The sequence below is a fragment of the Choloepus didactylus genome, chromosome 5 (assembly GCF_015220235.1).
Source record: "Choloepus didactylus isolate mChoDid1 chromosome 5, mChoDid1.pri, whole genome shotgun sequence".
Classification (NCBI taxonomy): Eukaryota; Metazoa; Chordata; class Mammalia; order Pilosa; family Megalonychidae; genus Choloepus; species Choloepus didactylus.
In genome coordinates, this window is record NC_051311.1 from 164,489,875 (window position 1) to 164,514,179 (window position 24,305).

General features: G+C 58.2%; 1 protein-coding gene across 2 annotated transcripts in view; it reads right to left on the reverse strand.

Annotated features, from left to right (window-relative positions):
* The window catches only part of CAMK2B (calcium/calmodulin dependent protein kinase II beta), a 142,325-nt gene that overhangs the window by 32,660 nt on the left and 85,360 nt on the right, over positions 1–24,305 (reverse strand). For both annotated transcript variants that reach the window (XM_037837243.1, XM_037837242.1), the window contains exons 4-6: positions 18,144–18,198; positions 11,230–11,295; positions 2,395–2,467 (exon numbers count right to left, since the gene is read on the reverse strand). In XM_037837243.1, the coding sequence (XP_037693171.1) occupies positions 2,395–2,467; positions 11,230–11,295; positions 18,144–18,198 (194 nt within the window). The remainder of the gene's footprint in view (positions 1–2,394; positions 2,468–11,229; positions 11,296–18,143; positions 18,199–24,305) is intronic.

Genomic DNA, 24,305 nt, shown 5'->3' on the forward strand with positions numbered 1-24,305 from the left:
CATTGGCAGTAAGGCCTGTCTCGAGTCGGAGATTTTAAAATGGGAGAAGTGGCCCTGAGAATGGATGGAATGTGGGAACTCTGCGTGGGAAGACCTGTGCCCTTTGGTGGCATGCTGGGGGTCACGCCCACCCCCAAGGTGACAGATGGGGTCACACCTGTTCCCAGGGGGAAATGCTGGGGGTCATAGCTATCCCCAAGGTGACAGACTGGGGGTCAGATCCCATCCCCAAGGTGGCATGGGGTCATGCCTGTCACCAAGGTGACAAATTGGGATCATTCCCATCCCTGAGGTGACACCCTGGGGGTCACACCATCCTTGACCATCAAGTATATACTTGGAGGCTCCAGCAGAACCTGGTGTGGGGTGGGGGTGGGGGTGGAGGTGGGGGCTCTCTCAGTCCCAAGCCAGGGACTGTCCTGGGGGCTCAGAGGCTCCTGATCTTGATTTTGCCAATGTGAGCAGAGCAAGGGGACTCCCACCTCAAGAAGTCTGAAGGATGAAGAGGGGTGGGGACCACCAGGCTGAGGAGAGAAGCTTCGATTCTGGGAGTCACGCACAGACGTCTCCTTAGGGGGTTCCCAGGGAGCCCCTGGCCCTGGGTACAGAGGCTGAGCAGACCCTTCCGGATCAGACGCCTCATGCCACGTGCCTCTCCCCACCCGCCCCATCCCTTGAGAAAGCCGGCCAAGGCTCTTCCCACCGAAGCAGGAGCAGCAGGAAGATGTCCCTGGGAAGAGCCGGGCACCAGGGTCCTGGGTGGGAGGCAGGGTCCACCCAACCCAGCTGCTCCCACAGGGCCCCAGGCCAGGCCCAGCCGATGCTCAGGGGACCAGTTGGAACCAGCGTTCCCCAGGCTCACTCATGGCCGACCCTGGAGGACAAAGGCCCTCTGCCTTCAAATGCCCCAGAGCTCCGCTGCCTCCCTCATGGTTTCCAGGGACCACAGGGGAAAGACCCCACTTCTTCCAGTGGCCTCCACAGCCCCCTGGGGAGACCCCAGCCCGAGTTTCAGACACCACTTCCTCCCTGCTCTCTGCCCCTCCTTGCCCCTTGAAAGGTCAACACACCACAAGCCAGGCCTGCCCTAAGGACCACGGCAGGTTTTCTGTCTACAAAAAGAGGAGCCGTTCTGCCCCCTGGCCCCCCGACAAGGGAGGTGGGGCCACAGGCTTCTGTCACCTCCTGCCCACACCCCCAACCCTTTTCTGTGTCCAGCAGGGGTTCTGTCTGCTCCCACGTCACCCCTGGGTGGGAAGGAAGCACTGGTTCCATTTCTGTGTCTTGGCCTCAATGCTAACAAAACCAAGGTTGGGGGACAAGCCACATCCCCGCGCACGGGAGAATCACCAAGTCCCCACGGAGGACCCCACGACCACCCCCTACCCCAGGGGAGAGCACCCGACAGTCCCCCTCCTCCCAGAGAGCCCCGCTCCCCACAGTGACAGAGAACAGGAAGTGGGACAAGGAGACGGCCAGACAGACATGCAGACAGGGGCAGGCCCATGGGTGGGAGCACGGGTGAGGCAGGGGCAGGCATGTGGAAGGGTGACGCGGGGGCGTATCCCCTGCCTGCTCCCCACTGGGGAGCCCCCTGCCCTGACCCCAGGAGGGGTGTAGCCCCTGTTCAGCCTAGACCCCATCCCAAATGCCAACTGGGTCTCTAAGCAGGGGGACAGGCCCAGGGCACACACTGCTACCTTGGGAAAGAAAAAGGCTCAGAATCAAGCCCTGCAGAGAGCTGGGGCTGAAGAAGGGAGGAGAGGAGAGGGAATGGGATGGGAGGAGAGAGGGAAGAGAAAGGAAGAGGGCAAGGGGGAGGGAGGAAGTGGAGGGAGCGGGCAGGCTAGCGGGAAGGGGGAGAGGGAGGGGACTTAAATACTTCTTTGCCCCCAGCCGCCTTCCTAGCCGTTTCCCAGCACCTTGGTACAATAGCAGGTGACAACCTCCCTTTAGGACAGTCTGGCTGCTCTGCCCAGAGCTGCAGCCTCGTGAGGCAGAGACTCAAAGAAGGGACTGGAGACCACCCCCCACCCCAGCACCTCACTGCCCTGCTCTCAAAAGTCCCTGCCCCATCTAGAGGCTCCTCACCCATCGAGGAAGTGTCCCCAGTGGGTCTTTGACAATAAGCTGGTTTCTGTCACCTGCCCTTGCTACCCCAGCAAGGTTCCTGGAGGCCAGGTGGAGGCTGCACACACACACACAGACACACACATATGCAGACACAGCCCTCCCTGGGCTCAGCCCCACACGCTGCATCCATCAGGCACAGTGTTAGGATGTAAAGAGGCACTGCCCTGTGCTGACCAGGCCCCCTTTAAACCAGCATGCAGTACAGAGACAGACGGACGGACAGAGATGACAGGGTGGAGTGGGGGTGGGGTGGGGACTCACCTTGAGGTCTCTGTGGACGACCCCCATTTGGTGGCAGTGGAGAACCGCCTCAAGGATCTGCTGGATGCAGTGACTGTGTGCAAACACCAGGGGGCGTTAGTGCGTGCGCCCAACGGCGGCGGAGTGGGGGGTGGAGGCTGACGGGGAGGGGGCCAGGACGGGGCCCCCATGATGGGGAGGGGAGAGTGAGGCTAGTCGGGAGTGGCTGCAGATGCCACTTGCAGGATGTGGAAGGCACTGGGTGAGGAGCGAGAGGAGGGCTTGAGTGGGGAGATGGAAAGGGGAAGATGGAGCCGGGGCCCCCCAGGGAGTGCTCTTGGGGAGGGTCCTCCACCGCTGCCATCCAGTTAGAACCCCGGCCCCAGGCAGGCTTTCCGCCTGATTGCCCCTAGACTTTTCTGGGAAAGGTGTTTTTGAGATGGTGGGAACTCAGGGTGGTCCCAGGTCCCTCTCCTCCCAGCCTTTTCCTTCCTTTAACTGGGGAATTCGGGGTTGAGGGGTGCAGGACAGTCCCCTGTCATCTCTGGATAGAATCTCTGCTTCAAGAGGAGACAATAAAAGAGGAGGAGGATATGGAGGGATGGGAGGAGGCAGAGTGTGGAGGTGGGGGGAAGTGGAGAGAGGAAGAAGGAGGAGAGGAGGCTGTGTATACAAGTGGGGAGGAGGAGCTACTGTGGGCAGGGCTGTGGCGGGTGCAGAATTCTAGAGCCCGTGGAGGACCGTGAGCACTGCGATTGGGGGTCCCCAGCTGCTTCAGGATCAAGGTGTTCCCACAGGGGAGGGGAGCAGAGCCCACCCAGCTCTGAGCAAGCCGCCTCTGCCCTGCCTGGCGGCCAGGTCTGTCGAGCCTGGCCATGACAGGCGCTTGCAGAGAAACCCACCCTTTTCCTGGGAAACCCTGTCCCCCCGCTGGTGGTCGGCAAATCTGACCCACTGAGGTGAGGGTGGAGGTGGTGAGGATGGGGTTGGGGTGGGGGGGGCGACCAACATGGGGGAGCCAACCCTATTCCTCAAGCAGCCCCCACCCTTTGGCCACACCTGGAAGCCGCAGTCCACTGCATCACAAATCAAACCCGGGTTTCCTCCCAGGAGACAACCAGACCTAGGAATCCTATGGCGGGGATGGATTCCTGCAGCTTACAGGGGCCAGAGGACCTGGACCCAACCTGGGAGGAGACCCCCTGGGCCGGCTCCACCTTCCCCTTTCCGTCTCCCCAGGACCCCTCCTCCCCTGGCTCCCCGGTGCACCAGCCAGCACCAGCGGGCAGTGTCCCGTCCCTGCCACCTGAGCCTTGTTCTGCGTCTGCACCACCTTGTGGCCCACGTGGCCGCCATCTGCACGGAGCAGTACACGCTGGGCTCCTCCTGGGGGCACGCTCTGTGGGGAGGGTCCTCCACCGCCCCCATCCTGTTAAGAGTCCCAGTCCCAGGCAGGCTTTCCATCTGACCTCCCACGGGAAGCAGACCCCGGGTACACCCTGTTCGGCTGCACAGAGTTCAGATGTGCTCTGGGAAGCACAAGCTGCTCCCCAACCCAGCCAAGAGGTGGGAATGTCGGCTTTCCTGGCCCCTGGATCTGCCATTTCTCTCTCCCTCCTTCCCTCCCTCTCCCTCCCTCCCTCCCTCTCTCTCTCTCTGGCCCAGACCCACAGCCCCCGGGTGGGGTCAGGGCGAGTTACAGCCAAAGATTCCAGAGCAAGGGAAAGGGGCTTGGACTGATCCCCAGGATGCAGAAGGTCCCATCTGGAGGCCCGGCTCAGCTAAGGAGGCACCCACAGAGTTTACTCCATAAAGCCTGAGGCTGGGCAGCCCGAGGCCTCCTCCCAGCCTCCGGGGCTTGCAGCCCTCCTGCAGTGCAGCGCCAGATGGTGGGACAGGGGACAGGATGGGCAGGGGACCAGCTCCCGTCCTCTGTGAGCAAACCCTTCCCATGCTGCCTCTCTCCACCATTAGCTAGATTCGGGCATCACTCAGCAGCCTGGCTCTGCCCCAGGAGGAGTCCAGGGAGCCTCAGGCCCCTGCAGCTTCAGAATCCATTGTGTGTCCCTTGCCTTCTCACGCTCAAACCTCACCCCTTCCTCCGAGCAGGCCACCGTCGTTGTCCACAGCCTTTGCACCTGGGGGGTATCAGCCGGTGTGTCTTCTGCCTTCAAGCGCCTTCCCTGGGACTCCTGTGGAGCTGGTGTCAGGGAGAAGTGCCAGGCCCCTCCCTGGGACCCCAGGCAGGACACAGAGCACACACAGGGCCCTTCGCATCTCACACAGCAATGGAGCGCAGGAGCCTGTGCTCCCTCAGGCACAGCTCAGCTCAGACCTCAGATTCACGGAGACGACGGTAAATCTCAGTTTTAGCGTTGGGTCATGCCTGTGTCTTCTAGATCTTCCTCCTTCAGATCTTCCCTCCTCCTCCAGGAAGCCCTCCCTGGCTGCCTCTCTTCTCCTTATCAGCTCATATGGTCCCCAGCCCAGTCACTGTCTCTCCCCACTGAGCCGAGGCCTCCTTGACGGGAAGGCCACACTGGCCTTTTCTTCTCTCTGGTGTCCTCGGTGCCTAACTTACAGTTAAGATGGTCAACAAGTTTCTGCTGAGTCAGTGAATTTGTCTACCCACTCTATCAACCAATATCACCCCCCTGGCATCACGGAGTCCAAACCAGAGACACAGCAACCATGCCTTCCAGAACTACCCTTGGGTTTACATTTCTCTGCAGTTCCCATGGGACTCTGCAAATGCTGCTGAGATAAGGTTATACAACTCCGATGACACAGGCTGGGGCCACCTACCTGGCACGTCCATTAACAGTCACCCATGCTGCCTGCAGAAATTGCCAATGCTGTCCTAACAGGCCTGCTCGGAGCACACACCTCATGGAAGTCCTAAGAGGCAGGTGCTGTGTTCCTCGTTTCAAAGAGGAAATAGTGAGTGATGGGCTGGACAGAAACGTCTGCTGGCCTTTGGTCAGCAGGGCTCATCAACTGTTTTGTGAAGCAAACCAGAGTTCTACATAGAATGTCATGCCAGGATTACACCTCCCTCCCTCCTCTGGTGCGGGATACTGATTACGTGCTTCGACTTGGCGGGCCTGGGCTGGGGGACCTGATCAGCCCCTGGGGAGGGTGGTGGGCACGGGCGACAGCGCCCTCCACTGCCCCCCAGGCCTGAGAAAGTGAGGCCGGAGGCAGGCCCCATTTCCTCACCCAAAATACCACCGTTAGGGGAGGCTTGCCGGAGGGAACCGCCTTTTCCCCACCCCCTTATCTTGCCCGGACACTCCCCGTTGCCAGTGCAACTCCCATCACCACCAGTGCGCATACATTGTTGCCAGACACCGTTACCGGAGCAACTCTCGCCCCTTTTCAAACAACCTCCGTGCTCTCTTAGAACCAATCCTAACCTCCGCACCCTCTCAGAACCAATCCTAGCCTTTATCCCCTCAGCATTGGCTTGTAACAACCCCCGCCCTCTATGCCAGCCTATATAACCTGTGCTCACCCCTAATAAACGCTCTTGGCTTTACCCCCCTGAATAAACCCCCCTTTTGTTCTACCCCTACTGGAGGAAGAGTGTCTTGTCTTTCCCTTCTCGCCGCCCTCCACACCTTGCACGCCTCCGCCGGGGACCGGGCCCAGTCCCCCACCTCGCCCTCGCCTCCGGGAAAGAGCCCCCGCCGCCGGTACCCTCCGAGCAACGCCGAGAGCCGAGGGTTCAGCAACCGGCCGCCCCCCCCCCCAGACAAATCAACTGCGACCGCACTCTGGCACTCCCGATGACTCAGGGTGCCCCAACATGTGAGTGACCACTGCAGCTCAAGACGGAACATCCATCTGGCCAGGGGAGCAAATCCATTTGCGGCAGTCACCCCTTGGAAGAGATGCGATGGACCCATCATCAATCGGGGGGGGGGGGGTCGTGCCCCCACCTTCTACCCACCTGTTTCTTCAGACCACCTACCCCGGCGGTGGCCGACCCCTCTCTTTCCATGTTCTAAAACAGGTTGAAATGTCACTTTTGTGGACAGAATTGCCCCTGGTCTGCTGTATTACTTAGGGTTCTCTAGGGAAACAGAACCAACAAAAGATATCTGTAAATACAAGATTTTATAAAAGTGTCTCACACAACTGCGGGGACACACGAGTCCAAAATCCATATAGCAGGACGCATGAGTCCAAATTCCATAGGGCAGGCAGCAAACCGGCAAGTCAGACGAAGGTGTTTGATGAACTCCTCAGGAGACGCTTCGCTGGCCAGCCGAAGACGAAGTGAAGGTTCTCTGTCTTTCTCCCTTAAAAGTCTTCAAATGATTGGATTAAATCCAGCTGACTGCATTCTCTCATTGTGGAAGACGTGCCCTTCGTTGATGTAATCAGTCACAGCTGCAGCCATTGACTGATGATTTAATAAACCAGCCTTCTGGTTTATTAACCAGCCACAAATGTCCTCACAACAATAGTTAGGCCAGTGCTTGCTTGACCAGATACCTGGGCACCATCCCCTGGCCAGGTTGACACATGAACCCAACCATCACAGCTGCCTTCTGGATAAGAGCCATGCCATCGGACTCACAGCTTTGAGCTCAGGGTCTCATCTTGTTTCAGCATCTTCTCTGCCTTCCTGGGGAGGCTCCGCAGTGTAACGGGGCCTTCCATGACTGGTGTGTCACAACCTCACTTCTAAGACACTCTTAGCCATCTTTCATGAGCCGTGTTCCTTTTTCAGGGTTTCTTGGTTGGTTGGTTTGTTTTCCATGTGGGCTCTAAATATTTTGAAATTTGCTTTCTTTGGTTGGAAAAAAACTCCCTAAGTTTCCTTATAAACTCTCAAATAAAAATTCCACTTCTTCCCAAGAGCAATCTCCCACCTTCTTGGTGGGAAGTGAGTTCAGGAAAGCAATGCTTTCCCTTCATTCCTCTCCTCCGTTTCTCACAAATACGTGAGATGTTGGACTTGTGGTAGCCTGAGGCTCTGGCAGGCCCCAGAAGGTTGACTATTACACTTGTCTCAGGTGCAGCTCTGCAAACCTGCCTTTGGAGAGTGTCAATCGTGCCCACCACCCCAGGCCCCCTGCCCCACTTGGCTTCCATCTTCCCGCCGCCCCTGACCCTCTGCTTGGCTGGGTGGACAACTCCAACCCCTTCTGGGAGACCTGTTTCTTGGAGTAAATCAAGCTCCCCCTTCCTGGCCATGTCTCCGACACAAGTTCTAGTACTTTCGAGGATGCTTCTCCCACAGAGGAACGGAGCCACGGGGGCTCGCATCTCCAGTAAGTTACCAGGCACTGCTGTCGGAGCTGAAGCACGAAGGCTGAGACCAAACGCAGCTCGGGTCACCCAGGAGTCAAGTGCTCGACGTCCCAGACCCCGCCCTGGTCCAGGGCACAGGTTCAGTGTGAAAATGGGGAAGACTCGGGTCCTCAGGGCCTGCTAGGGGGTGCTAGCCCTATGAACACAGAACCCCAAGGTGCTCGACTTGGTCGTATCATCAGACCCAGCCCAGGAGGACATTACACGAGAGGGTTCCTTGCTCCCACTTGCCACCCCACAGGCTCCAAAGGACCTCCCCCACCCCTGCACTCCCCCCCCCCCCACGGCAGCCCCCTCCTCTTGGTTTGGCCACTGAGCACAAGTCCCCTAAGAAAGGCAGCAGAGTTCCCAAGGGGAAAGGAGGAATTTGTGGGTGGTACAGGGAGAAACCATTTTCCACCCAAAGCCCCAACTCCTGGGGCTGTTTCAAGGGGGCCCCAGATACCCAGGGGAGCTCTTCACAGGGGGATTCTCAGACGCCCGGGGAGCAGGGCCAGGGGCTGGGCAAGGCCAGGTCCGGAGGGCCATGCCTCCTGGAAACTCCGTGCAGTTTGCCCTTGGGGAGCACCCTGGAACCCAGGCAGCCGGAGCAGCTCCTGAAGGGCCAGGGAAAGCCCCTCCATGAAGCAGCTCCATCGCGACTGGGGGGACCCCAACTCCCAAGGCAGCTCTCTGAGTCCCCGGCCTGGCTAGGGTCAGGGGTCACCAGGCAGGCAGGACTCCGGCTCTCTGTGTGAGGCCTGCAGGCCCCGGCACACCCTTCCCAGGACGGGACGGGGTGGGGGTGGGTTGTGTGTCCGTCAGAGACACAGAGTAAGGACAGGGAGACAAGGAAAGTGAGTAGAAGCTGAGACCACAGGTGCAGTCTGGACTGGGGGTGCTTCCTACCAGGAGGGCACACAGTGGCCTGGGGTCATCCGAGCTGGCTGCACAGGGGACCTGGTGCCACGCCAGGCCCTGGGGACTCCAACCTTGTTCAGCCCAGCTCCCAGTCCCATCCTGGGGGATCCTAGCATCCGCAATCGTCTGCCCCCCCGGTTTAGCCTCTGCCTCTGTGGGTGGAGCGTGGGGCGCTGGGTTGAGTGCCAGGCAGGCGAGAGCCCTGGTGCCTAGCAGCCACCTCGCCCAGGCCCTGAGCTGGGATAGGGCAATGCTGACCCGTAGGGCCCCTGTGCAGAGGCCCAGGGTGGGGGGAGCCAAGGCGGAGACAAAGCAGAGTGAGGGCAGGGAGGGGAGAGAGGGCCAACGGTGGCAGGAGAGGGCAAGGGCTGGGGGTGGGGGGAGGGGGCAAAGTGGTGATGTGTGAGGACAGAGGAAAGCATAAGGGATGGGGAGAGGGGCAGGGAGAGACAGAGCAAGGGCGAGAGGACACACAGGGGCATCGGAGGGAGAGATGGCAGGAGTGGAGGGGCCGGGGGACGAGGGGAGGGAGCATCGGGGCTGACATGGAGAAGGGGGTGGCGGGGGTGGGGTACATGAGAAGAAAGGAAAGAAGTGCGGAAAGCTCCAAGCCCCCGGGTGTGACCTAGGATGTGGGCAGGTGGAGGGGCCAGGCAGGGTCAGGGCTCAGAGCGAGCAGGACTGACAGCTGTGAGCCAGTGACCATCCTCTCCCAAGGCGCCAAGCCCAGATCCCCCAAGAGCCTGCAAGAGCGAAACTGAGATCCCAGGAAAGCGAGGGGGCTCCTGGACCCCCCAACGCCAGCAAGGAGCTCTGTAGGAGGGATGAAGCTCAGCCACTGCCCAGACAGGGGCCAGGCAAGGGCACCCCAAGGGGGAGCCCGTCTCTTGCCAGGCACCTGTGTGACCCTCAGAGCAGTCTGCCCCCCACCCCAGAATTCAGCTGTCCCCACAGATGTCAGGAACAGCTGCCTGGGGCCCCCACGGGCACCGACCCACCCCCGACTTTTCCCACCCCAGCACTTCTGAGCTGGCTCAGTCCCACTTTCTGTGGCCTCCTCCAGCTGTTCTGCAAAATAAAAAACCCTTCCTCACGGACCTTAGGAAAAGAAGCTGCATGAGCCCCACCGAAGGGCGGCCCGGGGCCCAGGGTCCAGTGTCTCTAAGGATGGAAGCAAGCTGCACCAAGGTCCTTTGTTTCAAAATAACAGTCATTTTTCTTGATTAGGAAAGTAATAATTCATTAAAGGCATTTTTGAAAATAGAGATGATTTTTTAAAAAAGTTAAAATCACCCATAATTCCACCACTCAGAGAGGACCACAGTTAGCCTTCTTTAATAAATGCACAACTTTTGGGGGCTGGAGAGAGGATGGTTTGGGGTCTGGGGGGCAGGCTGTGCACCCTTCCCCTGCGCCAACATCCTGCTGGCCAGTCAGGAGCAGGCCACCTCGGCTGTCCCCGGGCTGAGCGGCACCCAGGTCACCAATCTGAGTGGCATTTAGTCCATAAACCAGGCCATAGCAGGCCACAAGTGAGCCAACCTTCCAGGCACGGGGGCTCTGCCGTGTCCCCAGCTGACGTTTGCCATCCCCAAAGCAGGTCCCTAGCCGCTGTGATGCCAGGTGCAAATGGCTGTCTCTGAGGCCATCGGGCCACCCTCCCTGCCACCCCAATGAGGGCCAGGCCTGGCAGGGGGAGGGCTGCCCAAGGGCCCACCAGGAAGCCCCATGTGGGTGAACCACAGCCCTTTTTCTCATGCCCCAGTGCCGTCTGCTCCACCCCCAGCAGCGGAGCCTGCAGGCCCAGGGTGGAGCCCCTCCACTCAGGGACCTGGACACAGAGATGCATCCCCCAACCTGGGGGAGGCAAGGCCTGATGCAGAGGTGAGTGGGGGTGTGGGGCAGGGTGCTTGGGAAGGAGAACCAGCTGGCACCTTTCTCGCCAGCGACCCCCCGGCAGAGGGCCCCATGACTACCTGCTCTTTATGTTCAAACTGGGCAGGAGTGGGGGGGTGGGGGGTGGAGAGCAGGAGAGCCCTGGGAGGTCTCCATGGCAGGGGATTCCTGGCCCTTTCTTTTGGAGAAGCATCTGGAAATGGCTGTGCAAGTGACGGATCAGCCAAGGATACTGTGATGGACTGTGGATGGAAACGTCCAGGAGAGGACAGAGAACACCTGTGGTGAGCTTGCTGTCTCTCTCCTTGCCTGGCAGCCACCCCCAGGAGGTCCCCAGCTCTGAGGGTCAGCTACCTCATGGCTGGGGCACAGCATGCAGCCCACCCCGTGGAGACCAAGCAGGCCTGGGCCTTGCCCACGCCTCCACCTCCATGCTGGGCCAAACACTCACCAGGAGCCAGGGCCCCAGAGGGCCACAGGCCTGCCCTGCTCACTGCCCAGCAGCAGGAGCTCAGGACTCTCCATGGAGAACGTGCTCAGGCTGGCACAGGGACACTGCATCTCAACTGGCCTCTGCCTGGCCAAGGCAGGGAAAACGGTGCACAGGCACAGCCATGAGGTCAGAAGAAGGTACAGGGGTGGGGAGAGTGAAGGAAGAAGGGGAGGGGATGGGAGAGCAGGGAAAGAGGGAGGGAGGGGAGAAGGGGGGCAGGGGACAATGTGAGGGCTTAGTCTCACCTGGCATCTGCCTCGCTGTAGTACTCTCTGGCCACGATGTCCTCAAAGAGCTCCCCACCAGTGACCCTGCAGGAAAAGCACACTGGGATCACCGTTCCTGGAGACCATGATCCCCATCACCTCCATCACCACCACTATCACCACCACCTCAACAATCACCACCACCACCACCTCCACCACCACCTCCACTATCACCAGCACCACAACAATCACCACCACCTCCACCATCACCACCATCACCACGTCCACCATCACCACCACCACCATCACCACCACCTCCACCATCACCACCATCACCACCTCCACCATCACCACCACCATCACCACCACCTCCACCTCCACCATCACCACCACCACAACAATCACCACCACCTCCACCATCACCACCATCACCACCTCCACCATCACCACCTCCACCATCACTACCACCACCATCACTACCACCACCTCTACCATCACCACCACCATCTCCACCATCACCACTACCATTACCACCACCACCACCTCCTGCATATAGTCACCATTACCCACCACCACATGCCACCACCTCCATGTACTACCACCATCACCACCACCTATCATCACCACCACCTTCACTACTACCAGTATCAACTCCACTGCCACCACCTCTACCACCATCACCATCTCAACCCATCACCACCATCACCCTCTCCACATACCACCATCACCACCACCATTACCACCACCCATCATCACCACCATCACCACCTCCACCATCACTACCACCACTACCTCCACCACCACCACCTCCACTATCACCATCACCACCACCACCTCCACTATCACCATCACCGCCTCCACCACCACCACCACCACCACCTCCACCATCACCATAACCACCACCACCTCCACCATCACCATCACCTCAACCACCTCCACTGTCACCACTGCCTCCACCCACTACCACCATCACCACCACTTCCACCATCACTACCACCACTATCTCCACCATCATCACCACTACCATTACCACCACCACCACCTCCTGCATATAATCACCATTACCCACCACCACCTCCATTACTACCTCCACATACCACCACCTCCGTGTACTACCACCACCACCACCACCTATCATCACCACCACCACCACTACTACCACTATCAACTCCACCATCACCTCTACCACCATCACCACCTCGACCCATCACCATCACTCTCTCCACATACCACCACCATCACCACCACCCATTATCATCATCACCACCGCCACCACCATCACCACCTCCACTACCTCCACCACCATTACCACCACCACCTCCACTATCACCTCCACCATCACCATCACCACCATCACCACCATCACCACTATCTCCATAACTACCATAACCTCCAACACCATCACCACCAATACCATCTCCATCACCACCAATATCACCACGAACTCAAACACTGCCTGCATATAATCACCATTACTTACCAACACTACCATTACCACTACCACCACCACCATCACTACCATCACCATCACCACTATCACCATCACAACCTCCTACATATAATCACCATTACCTGCCTCCATCACCACCACCACCATTTCCACTACCACCACAACCATCCCCTATGCCATTACCATCATCATCACCTGGGACTCGACAGCTTACCAACGGCTTACTCATGTATGATGCTATTTAACAGTCTAATCCTTACAGTCATTCCATGACATTGGTACTGCTACACTCAGTCAACTGATGAGAAAACTGAGTTTCAAAGGTCTAAGTCACTTGCCCTAGTGGACAGCACGGGAGTTCACCATACCCAGGCCTTGCGACTCTAACTCTTCTCCTGAAGGAGGCTTCTCCTGAGAAGATCTGGGTTCCCCTGTCAAGCCATCCAAGGCCAGAGCCGCGTCCCTCATGGAAGGAGCATAAGGACCAGAAAGGGCAATGACTGGATCTACTTCTCCATGGAGTCTGAGGTCTCGGGATGCTCAAAGTTCTGTCTCCAAGGAGGAGAGCAGAGATGCCATGTGCAGGCTGACGTCCCTATGAGCACATCCTCTTGCCATGTGCCCCTTCCCAGAGAGTGGGGGTGGGGCAATGCAGTCAGGACAGACCCCAGGGGCCAGAGCCACTGCCTGGAGGGCCTCTGGGCAGCTGGAAAGGGTCCCCTGAGCTGGGAAATGGGAGGGGTGAGGTACAGTGGGTGAAGAAACCAAGGGATGCAAGAAGGAGCCACCTTCTGGGTCTGCACAGCTCAGCCAGGTCAGAGTGGGCTGGAACTCTGAGTAGAGGCCCTTCAAGGGGGTCCAGCATTTCCTGACTCCCACATTGCTTCCTGTGTGCCCGTGGGTGAGGGGAGGCCCCCACAGGGTCCCAGGTGGGCACCTCCCAGTGTCTGCCCTCGCCCTCTTTCCCTGCCCCTGGCCACAGTTCTGGTCGGTCTTGCACCAGCTTTCAGGATCTGCAGCTTCTCCAAGAACATTTCTGTCTTCCCGTTCTGTCCCTGCAGGTGTGCTTGGGTCTTACTGCTTTGCAGTCCAGCTGTCAGGGCTGGCCTGGGGCAAGGTCAAAGCTGAGAGTGGGGGCTGTTGAACTTGGCACACAGAGTGGAACCCTGCCCCAGGCTCTGGGCCCAACATTTTACCTGATGACTCCGGTATACCCCCCAATTATCTCTGGAGTGAGGGGCAGTTACGGCCCCAATTTCACCACTGGGGAAAGCTGACCCAGCTTCGGCGTCAGGGGCCCTGAGCAGGGCTGGACACTGCCTTCTGTCAGCTGTGGGCCCTGGGAGGCCCACCCACTTTCTCTGCAGCAAGGGTCCTTTCCAGGAGAACCCCCAGTGTCCCTTGCACATGGTGGGTAATCAAACTGGGGGATGCCCTTCTCTCTCCCCTTTTCTCCATCCTGGATTGTGGGGGTGGGGGAGCCAGGGGCTCTGCTACTGATTTGGTGTCTTGGCCGCTGAGCTCTGCCGTCCTATGTCCTTCAACCTACCCCCTCCTCTTTCTCTCCCATTTGCTTCTCGCTGACTCTCATACCCCTGTGTCCAATTCACACCCTCACACCCCACCGTGCTGTCTAGGTGGGGTCTTCCTGGGGGATCGATGTGGCTCCTAAGCTCAGGCTCTCTGTGTGAGGGTGTGTGTGTGCCTGCATGTGTATGGGTGTGCATGGGTGTGGCAACGTGTGTGCATATGCCTGTGCATTGTGCACTTGTGTGCATACCCATGTGGACATGCACGCACCTGTGTGTATGTGTGTGCACTTGTTTGTATGCAGTACCTGTGTGTATGCATGTGTACCTTTGTGCATGCATGTGTGTACGTGTGTGCCTCTATGTGTGTGCAGCAGGAAGCTTCGATTCCAGTCTTCCTACCTCTGGGTCATGATCTGCCCCGTGAGCTGCCCTACCCCAGGAATCAGGCCTCCATCCCCTGGAGCCCCAGCCCCCTTGCCAGGAGTGCCTGACTCACCAGGTGCAGGGACAGGCCCCTGGGGGCTGCTGTGTTCTCAGAAAGCTCCAGACTGTGCTGATAGGCTCCCAGTTCTCCATCCCCATTGGCAGCTGTGGGGAATCTCGGGGTCCCCACTTTTCCCAATGGGCCTTGTGCTGGCCCAAAAAGGGCCTGGTCAGGAGACCCAGCATCTGTCTGCACCTGCCCTTAGCCCAGGCTCCTTGGGCCTCTGTGGGACAGCGTGGCCGATTCTAGGCTGTAGCCAGGGCCACGTGGGAGCCCACTGTCCTGGGGTAGGGCTCTGGGCCTGCAGCCCCTTCCTCTGGGCTTTTTTCAGTGCCAGTCCCCAAGCCCCTGGAACATTCTTAGGAAGGCTTCTCAGAGCGGGAGGTGGGAGACTGCCTGGTGCACCCCAGAAACACAGCCTGGCCCCTTGCTGCCCTGAAGGCTGATGGAGCGTGCAGTGTCCTGGGTCCACCCAAGCAGGGCTTCAACAGGACCCAGGACTGCCATGCCCTGGGGGCCACTTTCCTCCTCCTGCCCCTCTGCACTCACCAGTTTCCTGTTTCCTTTCCACTCTCCAAGCCTCTCCCTACACTCCCATCTGCCTTGTGCTTGCCCAGTGTGCCAGTGTGGATATAGTATGTCCCCCAGAAAAAGCCATGTTCTTTAATGCAGTCTTGTGGGGGCAGATGTATTAGTGTTGATTAGGTTGGAACCTATTGGGTGAGTGTTTCCATGGAGATGTGACTCAGTCAACTGTGGGTGAGACCTTTGATTGGATAATTTCCATGGAGGTGTTACCCCACCCATTCAGGGTGGGTCTTAAATCACTGGAGCCATATAAAACAGCTGACAAACAGAAGGAACTCAGAGCTGCAACTCAGAGAGACAGTTTGAAGATAGTCATTGAAAGCAGACTTCTGCTCCAGAGAAGCTAAGAGAGGACAAATGCCCCAAGAGCAACATTTTGAAGAATGCACAGGAACTGAGAGAGGAGCTAGAACTCAACCCAGGATCAGCAGATGCCAGCCATATGCCTTCCCAGGTAACAGAGGTTTTCCGGATGCCACTGGCCATCCTTCAATGAAGGTACCCTATTGTTGATGGCTTACCTTGGACACTTAATGGCCTTAAGACTGTAACTGTTTAACCAGATAAACCCCCTTTATGTAAGCCAATTTATTTCTGGTGCTTTGCAACACAGCAGCATTAGCAAAGTGAAACAACTAGTCATTGGAAAGACACACACACACACTCATCCATTCTTGCACACACCCCATATCCACCTGCACACATCTTCACACATCCACACATGCCCCCACAACCCACCCATTCATCACCCACATACCCCATACCTGCACACACCCATCCACTCATATCCCCACCTCTATCCACACACACCCACACACCCATTCACTCACACACATTACTCATATCTATCCACTGGCACACACACACATACATACACACACACATCTATCCACTCATACACACGCACACTCATACCAACACCCACCTGTCCACTTACACACATTTACTACTCACACACCTGCACACACCCATCTGCTCACCACAGACTCACATATGCACCCTCAAGTATCTTCACACACACACACTCCCCATGCACACACACTCTCTCTCTCCCTGACTCTGTTCCTAAAAGGCACACAGGTATCTGTCCCCAGGGCTGGGGTGTCACCCACACCCCTGTATCCAGTGGTTTTACATATCCGGGGGAAAGTTGTTGAGTGGAAGCTGGTGGGACTGATGGCCAGAGGGTCTGTGGGCCTCCCCCTCCTCAGGGGCCACGGGACACCCAGGCATTTCAGGCACCAGCTGCCCGGTCACCCCGAGTGGGTCGGGAGCCTCCTGGAACACCCTGGAGTGGCTGGGGGAAGGCCATCCCCCCGGCAGGAGCAGGGGCAGCCTTTCAACCAGGGGTTCCAAAGTGGGCTGAGGCCTCTGCAGGCATCCCAGGCCCCATGGCCAGGAGCTGCTGTCATTGGAGGGAGATGAGAGAGCTCCTCTTCTGGCACATTCCATCACAGCCTAGCCTGAGAGTGGGTGGCCAGGGAGGGTGTAGGGCAGCCACAGCGACAGGCTCAGGCACCCTGGCTGTGTACAGCCAGAGGCCACATGGTGCAGGCCAAGGTCTTGGGGCCCTGCCCACCCCGATTCCTGGGCACTGTCTTCTGGAGCAGCTAAATATAGCATTGCTCCCTGTGGGTGCTGCCAGGGAGGGAGGGCGATGAGATCATGGTGCTGAATTCACAGAGGTTAAGAGGCAGCTGAGCCTCCACGTGGCCCCACACCTTCTCTCTTGGCACCATGTGCTCACTCACCTGCATGCTCACACATGCACACCTGCACCTTTACCCATGCATATTCACATGTGTTCACACCCAACAAGCAATCCACGTGTTCACACCTGTGCACACAACACATCGCACACATGCACACGAACACGTTCACACCCATGCACACCTGTACATTCACACACACATGTTCACATACCTGTCCACATATGCATACACACTCATGCACACCCACATGTGCACACACCCACAAGCTCACTCACACCAGCATACTCTTACGTACTCACAATCAACCAGCAACCTGCATGCGTGCACACGTGTAAATATGCATGCTCATACATGCACAGTGCACACTAACATGCTTACACATACCCATGCACATCTGTACATTTGCATGCACATGATGGTCACACCCGGGCACACATATGCACACACACCAGCACTCACACACATGCAATTCATATGTGTGCTCACATTCAACCAGCAATTCACATGCAGTCACAAGTGCACACTCACATTCACACACATGTACAATAACACACGTACACTCATGCACACCCACACACTAACACACCCACAGCTCACACATCCTCACCTGTATATGCTCACACATGCATACACTCTCACCCTGACCACACCACACTCATGCACAGTCCTGTACAAGCTCAAACGTGTACACATACCTGCATGCTCTCACACACACACGTGCCCCCGCACACACACATACCCACATTCACATAACTGCACTCGCTTGTCCACTCCCACATACACAACACACTCTCCCACCTGTCCACACATTCATACCCACACACTCACACGCTCATGCATACTCTCACACACACGCACACTTGGATGAGGGCGCACCTGAAGAAGAAAGGTAAACTATCAACCGCCGTCCCTTTCTTCTGGGATTTGGGCCGCCGGGGACCCAGCTGGACTCCCCCCCTACCCCCGACCCCCCAATGCCCTCGAGTGGAGGGAGAGCAGAGAGCAGGAATCTGTGGGCTCTAAACCTGAAGAAAAGGATGGGGGTTGGGGTGAGAGAATCAGCAGCAGAGGCAGCTCAGGGTCGCCCAGGGCCCAGGGGTCAGGGGAGTGTCCCCCAGAGGCCAGGCGCCGGGTGAGGGTGCAGCGAGCCCCACAAACCTCAGCACTGGCCTCAGCCCAGTACTTACAGGTCAAAGACGAGGTAGTGGAAGCTCTCCTCGGAGATGCTGTCGTGGAGGCGCACTGTGGGGACAGAACGGGCCGTGAGGGGCGGACGGCACCTGGGCCACCCCACTGCTACGCTCCTGTGACTGTCTACGCACCCGTCACCAGTGTCAACACCCTCAGGAGACAGACACCCTGCGACATGGCAGGGCAAGGCACCGCCCCCTGGGCAAATGCCCGCTGTGCTTGAGGTGGGACATCTGCCTGCCCGCTGCCCCCCGCCCACCTCCCGTCTTCCTCCACCTGTCCCCTCCTTCTCTCAGCTCCGCTCACCTGCGGCCTGGGCCCCAGCAGTTCCCAGACACCAAGAGGAGCAGCAGGGACAGCGAGGGGGAGGTGGGTGACCGCATATAGCCAGGTCCCCTGGAAGGAGCCGCGGAGAAGCAGAAACTGACAGGCTGTGGGTGTTGACCACAGGCTCCCCGAGGCCACCGTTAGTGCTCAGTCCTTCTCAGCCCCTGCCCCACCTGTCTGTTACAGGGCTGCGTCACCAGCCCTAAAGACACGGTGTGAGAAGCTCGGCACAGAGTCAGGGAGCAGCAGGGCCCTTCCAGCACTTTCCAGGCCAGCACCCACAGCCGACTACATCACATGGCCGGGGAAAATGGGGCCCAATGCAGTCACCACCAAAGGCTCAGACCCCAGGCTCAAGTTCCTGGGACCAACCCAGCAGGACAGAGCCACAGTTTACCCCATCAGCGTGGGCACAGTTTATATAGCCGCCACGAGATTCCCATCTGTTCTTTCCAGCTCCTAGAGCTGCAAACAAGGCCAGTGCAGAGGGTGCTGGTTACAATTGTCGAATGAATGAATGAGTGAATGAACAAACAGCCAAAAAAGTGATTTCAACCACAAAGAAAACAGCCACCTAAACCCCTTTTCCTTGAAATTGGAGAGACAGCTTGCACCAAGGAGCAAATATCTTCCAGGAATGCCTCATTTGGACGCTCTGCCCTTTGCCAGAACGGAGACGACGATGACATTTATTGGGTGCCCTCTGTGTGCAGATGCGATTGTAAGCACGTGGCGTGTGCTCACCCACTCAAAACTTCACAGACGTCCTAGGGGATCAATTACAAAGCACAACCGATGCCCACGGGGGCAAGTAACCAGCCGCAGGCCACACTGTTTGGATAAGGCCTGGCGGACTGTGAGCTGGGAGGCAGCCCGGCTCCGGGGCCCGGAAGACACTGCCCTCCGCAGCCACAGAGGCCCAGCACTGCTGCACCCCCCGCCCCCTGCCAGGCCCTCTCCCAGGACCCTGTGCAAGGCCGTGTTCCTCCTACCCTCTGGGGATCCACTGGCTGGTGCTGAAAGGGTGAGGAGCAGAGCCTCCAGGCACAAAGAGGCAGCTGACTTCCAGTGTTGACCCCTTTCCTCGCCGCCCTCCGGCGCGTGTCCCACTTTCTAACTGGCTGGCAATGCCCCCTCCTCTCTGCTCCGGTCCTCCCAGGGGCCTGGCCTAATAGCATCCTCCACGCCCAGGAGCTCCAAGCTGGCCGTTCCCTGGGCTCAAGCCAGCTCAGTGTTGGGGACCTGGCCACCCTGGAAGCAGGGCCCCCTCACTTCTTCTGCCTACCCAAGGAAGGCAGACCCCCTGGAAGAGGCTGCAGAGAGTGGGGATGGACAGGCAATACTTTGGAGGGCTCCATGCACTCGGGGACGTCCTACCAGAACCAGCCTGATGCCTGTCTGACCTCCAGGAGAGGACTTGCTTTGCTTAAGGTACTTGGAAACAGAAGTCCCATGAAAGCACAAATGGCCCTGACGAATGACCCTTCCCTGCACTGACATCTCAGGAGAGGCTCGCCCGTGGGATCATAGGGCAGGCCACACAGTCATCCTGGCTTGCCTGTGCAATGGGGATAAGGTGCCCAGCCTGCTGTGTAGAGAAGATTCCACAGCCTGGGATGCCGGCTCCGGGTGTGCAGTGAGGGCGCAAGAGGGGGCAGCTCTGCTACTGGTGGCCTTCTCGTCGTCACCATCATTCTGAGGGTGGGAAATTTCCCAGGGCAGCCCCCCGACCCTGTCAGGAAGGGGCTGACAATGCCCTGGATGAGTAACAAGCCAAGAGAGGAACTCAGGGAAACTGAGGCCCAGCTTCAGGGTACTTGGCTACTTTTCCAAGGCCGGCTCGGAGAGGGAGAGCCCTGGAAGGTAAGAGGCCCTGGTGGGTAGGCTGGGCCACGGGGCGCTGCTCAGCTCTGGGCGGGGAGCTGCCCGCCCGCAGGCCTCGCTCCTCCTCCTGGCCTCCTTCCCTTCTCTCCTGGTTGTCCTCCTCTCTGCTGTGCCCCACTTCTACTCTGCTCAAGGGCACCCCGCCGTCTCCTCTCCAGCCCCTCAAAAGTGGGGTCTCCCAGGGTTCCAAACCCTCTGCCCAACCATGCACACCAGGGACATCCAGGAGACCCCTTCTCGCTCCCCACAAAGACCCCGATGGCCATGCCCATCGGGCAGAGCTGCCACTTCTGCAAAGGAGCAGACAGGGAACCAGCTGCCGGCCTGAGCTGCTCGGCCGCATCCAGCAGCTCCCCCCAGCCGTGCTCTGTACCCGGAGCAAGGGGCACCCTCCCACTCAGCCCCTCGATGTTACCCAATTCCCAACTGTACGCCTGGGGATACCAGCTCCGACCCACAGTGTGTCCTTCCCGCCAAGTCACTGGAGTCAAACTCATGCTCCTTCTTCCTGACTCCTTTCTGGTCCAGAGCCCTGGGACTGCACGGCCCCCCACCATCCCAGCTGCCTTCCTCCTACACACTCTGCAAATCCCACACCCACAACCCAACAGCTCCCTGCACGAGAGCCCGAGTGGAGCTCTCTGACTCTGCAATCAGCACACCGCCCAGGGCTGGGGGGAGCCTGGCAGACAGGACCCCCACACCACTCGATCACTGGGGGCCTCTCGCTTCACTTTCAGGGGAAACTGGCTTCCCCCAGGGAGGCTTGGGCCATCCACAAGGGCCCTATTTGTGAGAGCAGGATGCGGCTGCTCTATTGGGGGGAGAGGGCCACCCCTGCCCACAGGTATCCACCTCCCTGATGCTGGTGGGTGGGTGGGCTCGGGCCCACCTCCTCACCCCCAGGACCCAGATCAGGGGCTTCCCACATCCCTGGAGGATGGGCGATGAGTTTTACGGGGATTGTGTGTGTGTGCACATGGACGCTTTCTAAAACATTTTTACCCTTTTAAAAATAGTGATGCACTTATTTTCACGGTTCAGAAGAGAACCTAACTAGCACATCGAATCCATGATTTCACAGAGAGTATCGCTCAAGATGAGGCTAAGTTAAAAAAAAAAAAGTGAATTGACATGAAATCTACTTAAATAGAAATATTATATAAATAATGCTGCAGGTGGTATACAGATGTTGCAAAAAAATAAAAAATAAAAAAACCCCACAAAAATCCAGATAAAAGTGTTGAGGGTGGCACCTGGGAGCTAAGTCTGGGAAGCCCTCGGTGGCACATCCTCTCCAAGGTGTCCTGCCACAGCTGCGAGCTCATGAGGGGACACGGGCTCGGGGCATGGCCTCCTTTGACCCTTCCTGGGTGACCTTTAGGCCCCATGGCTGGGGCCCCTGGAGTTGGGGTGCTGCTTTCCACAGGCAGCAGCTAACTGCTCTGTCTCAGGTCCAGGGCCTCCAAGTGGGGGGTGGTCCTTCTGCCCCAAAGAAGCCGCTGGGATCCTTGTTCTCCCACCCTCATACCCGCGCCTACCTGAGCAGCCTCTGGAGCCCCTCCTGCACACCTGAGGCCGTGTGGCCCTCGGGGGCTCACCCACTGCCTCGCGGCTGCCTGGAATGAAACCCACCCAGCTGTATCGATATAGAATGCAGTGACTCATAAGAAGCTGTAACAGACAGCGAAATCAGCAGTGGGTGTTTTGGAGGCTGAAAAGTGGCCCACCTTTGCTTGTGAGCCCCGGGCTCAGCTTCGCACCAGCTCACAAGCTTAAGGCCGGTGACAACCCTGAAACAGGAGGAAGCAGGAAAGCAGGGGAGAGCGTGTGCTTTACTTTTGTAGTACTGCCTGGTGAGCCAAGTGAACTGGGAAGAGACAAGGCCCCCTGATGAGACGGGGACTTGTGGGGGGTGAGGGTCAGAGGTCAGCAAATTCAGCTTATGAAATCTTTGTCGAAATGTGCCTTATGAAATCTTTGTCGAAATGTGCCCGTGAGTCAGGAATGCAAGGGGGCTCAGACCTCCGTGGTGTGGGCCAGGGACGGTTTTGCAGACAGAAAGTCTGCCAAGCCTCAGAGCCGAGGCTATCCGTCAGCCTTTCTGCCTCCCCACGCGGCACTGGGACGGGGCTGGACCCCGCCGACCTGCTCACAGCTCTGCCTCCAGTTTCTAAGACAGCGCGAGCACAAGGTGGGCCAGGCATCCAAAAACACATACGAGAATACATGACTTTCCGAAAGGGTTTCCTAAGTGACAGACTGAGGGGCGTTAAATGGCTGTTTGGAAGGTGAGGGCAGAGCAAGAGTGCCCAGCAAGAGGCTGTCGCTCACAGATGGGCACCCACCACAGCTCCCACCTTCAGACCCCAGGTTCCTCACCATAAACCAGGCGCAAGGCGAACACCCAGCCAGAGGCGGAAGAAGAGCTAACTGATGTTTGCATTAACATCAAATCATCATCATCGTCATTATCTACTTAAAGAAGCCAGACCCCCATTGGACTCCAGAAGACCAACCCAGCACAGGGGGCTCTGGGGAAGACCACCCACGTTCCACAAAACCCATGTGGCCATGCAGCTCAGCTCCGGCCAGGGAGGGCTTGGAGCCAACTACACTGGCATTTTCTCCCATGCAAGACCCTCTGGGTAGCCTGGGGGCTTCTGCTCACTCCACGTTTCTTCTAGAACATGCCATAAGCAGCCCCTCCGGCTCCGGGCCCGTGGACTGAGGACCAAGGTCTGGTCCATGCTGGCCTGCAGGTGGTTGGGAGGTCCCTCGGGGCAATGGTAGGAGGTTTCCTCTGCAGACATGGGACACTGTGGTGCAAAGACCAAGGGCGGGAGGGGAGGCTGCCCCAGCTCTGCAGCGAAACCCAGCCAGGCTCCCCACCCACCCCCACCGCACCCCCAACGCCCCAGAGCAGGCCTGTGAGATGGGAGACGGGCTGCAGCTCAGCCCAGCAGACACCTATGGTCCCTGCCCTCGTCTGCTCACGTGGGGTTTTAAGATAAACCCAGAATCCTCTGCTACTCCTCCCTTGACAAGGTGGAGCTGGTACAGGGGCTGGACTCAGGTGCCGGCTTCAAACAAAATAGGGTAAAGCAGCAGGGGTGACACAGCACTTCTAGACCAGGGCATGAAAATGCCCGGCTCTCCCTCTCATCCCCAACTGAGGGAGCCAGCAACCAAGTCACAAAGACACTCGGATGTCCTGTGAGAAGGCCTGCAGGGAAAGAAGCCACAGCCTCGTGCCTGCAGCCACGGGACAGGCCACCTTGGAAGCAGGTCCTAATGTCCCGGGTGAGCGTCACGAGGCAGCAGTACCGGCTGACAACTGTGCCACCTGACGGTGCCTGGGCAGGGCCCGCTCTGTGCATGTGCCATCTGGGCAAGTGCCCAGGGCCCCCAGCTCAACAGGGCCCGGCTCTGCTGTTGCCCTCCTGAGATTCTTAGTGATTTTTGAACGAGGGGACCCGCATTTTCCATTTGCACTGGGTCCCACAAATTACGTAGCCAGCCCTGACCACCCAGCTAAACTCATCTTGAATTCCTGACCCCCAGACCAGATGCTTGCGGTTTTAAGTTGCTAAGGTTTGAAGTAATTTGTTCCGCAGCAAAAGATAACCAATACACTCACAGGAACAACCTATGAAGTAGGTGATGTCCATGTCCCTATTTTACAAACAAGGAAACAGTTAAGTAGCTGCCACACGATCCTGGGGCTTGTAAGCGGTACAGTCTCCAGGCCTCCAGGCTCCATATCCCGAGAGAAGAAACCCCCTCAGAAGAGAGGGAATTTTGCAGTTACACTCTGCTGTCCAGGCGAGGCATCGCAGGTCCGGGCGGGCTTAGCTTTACCAACAATGAGGGGGCCCCCTCTCCTGTACCAGCTGGCTCTGCCTCCCCCTGGGTGTCTGCCTCCTCCCTCCCACAAGGCTCCAAAT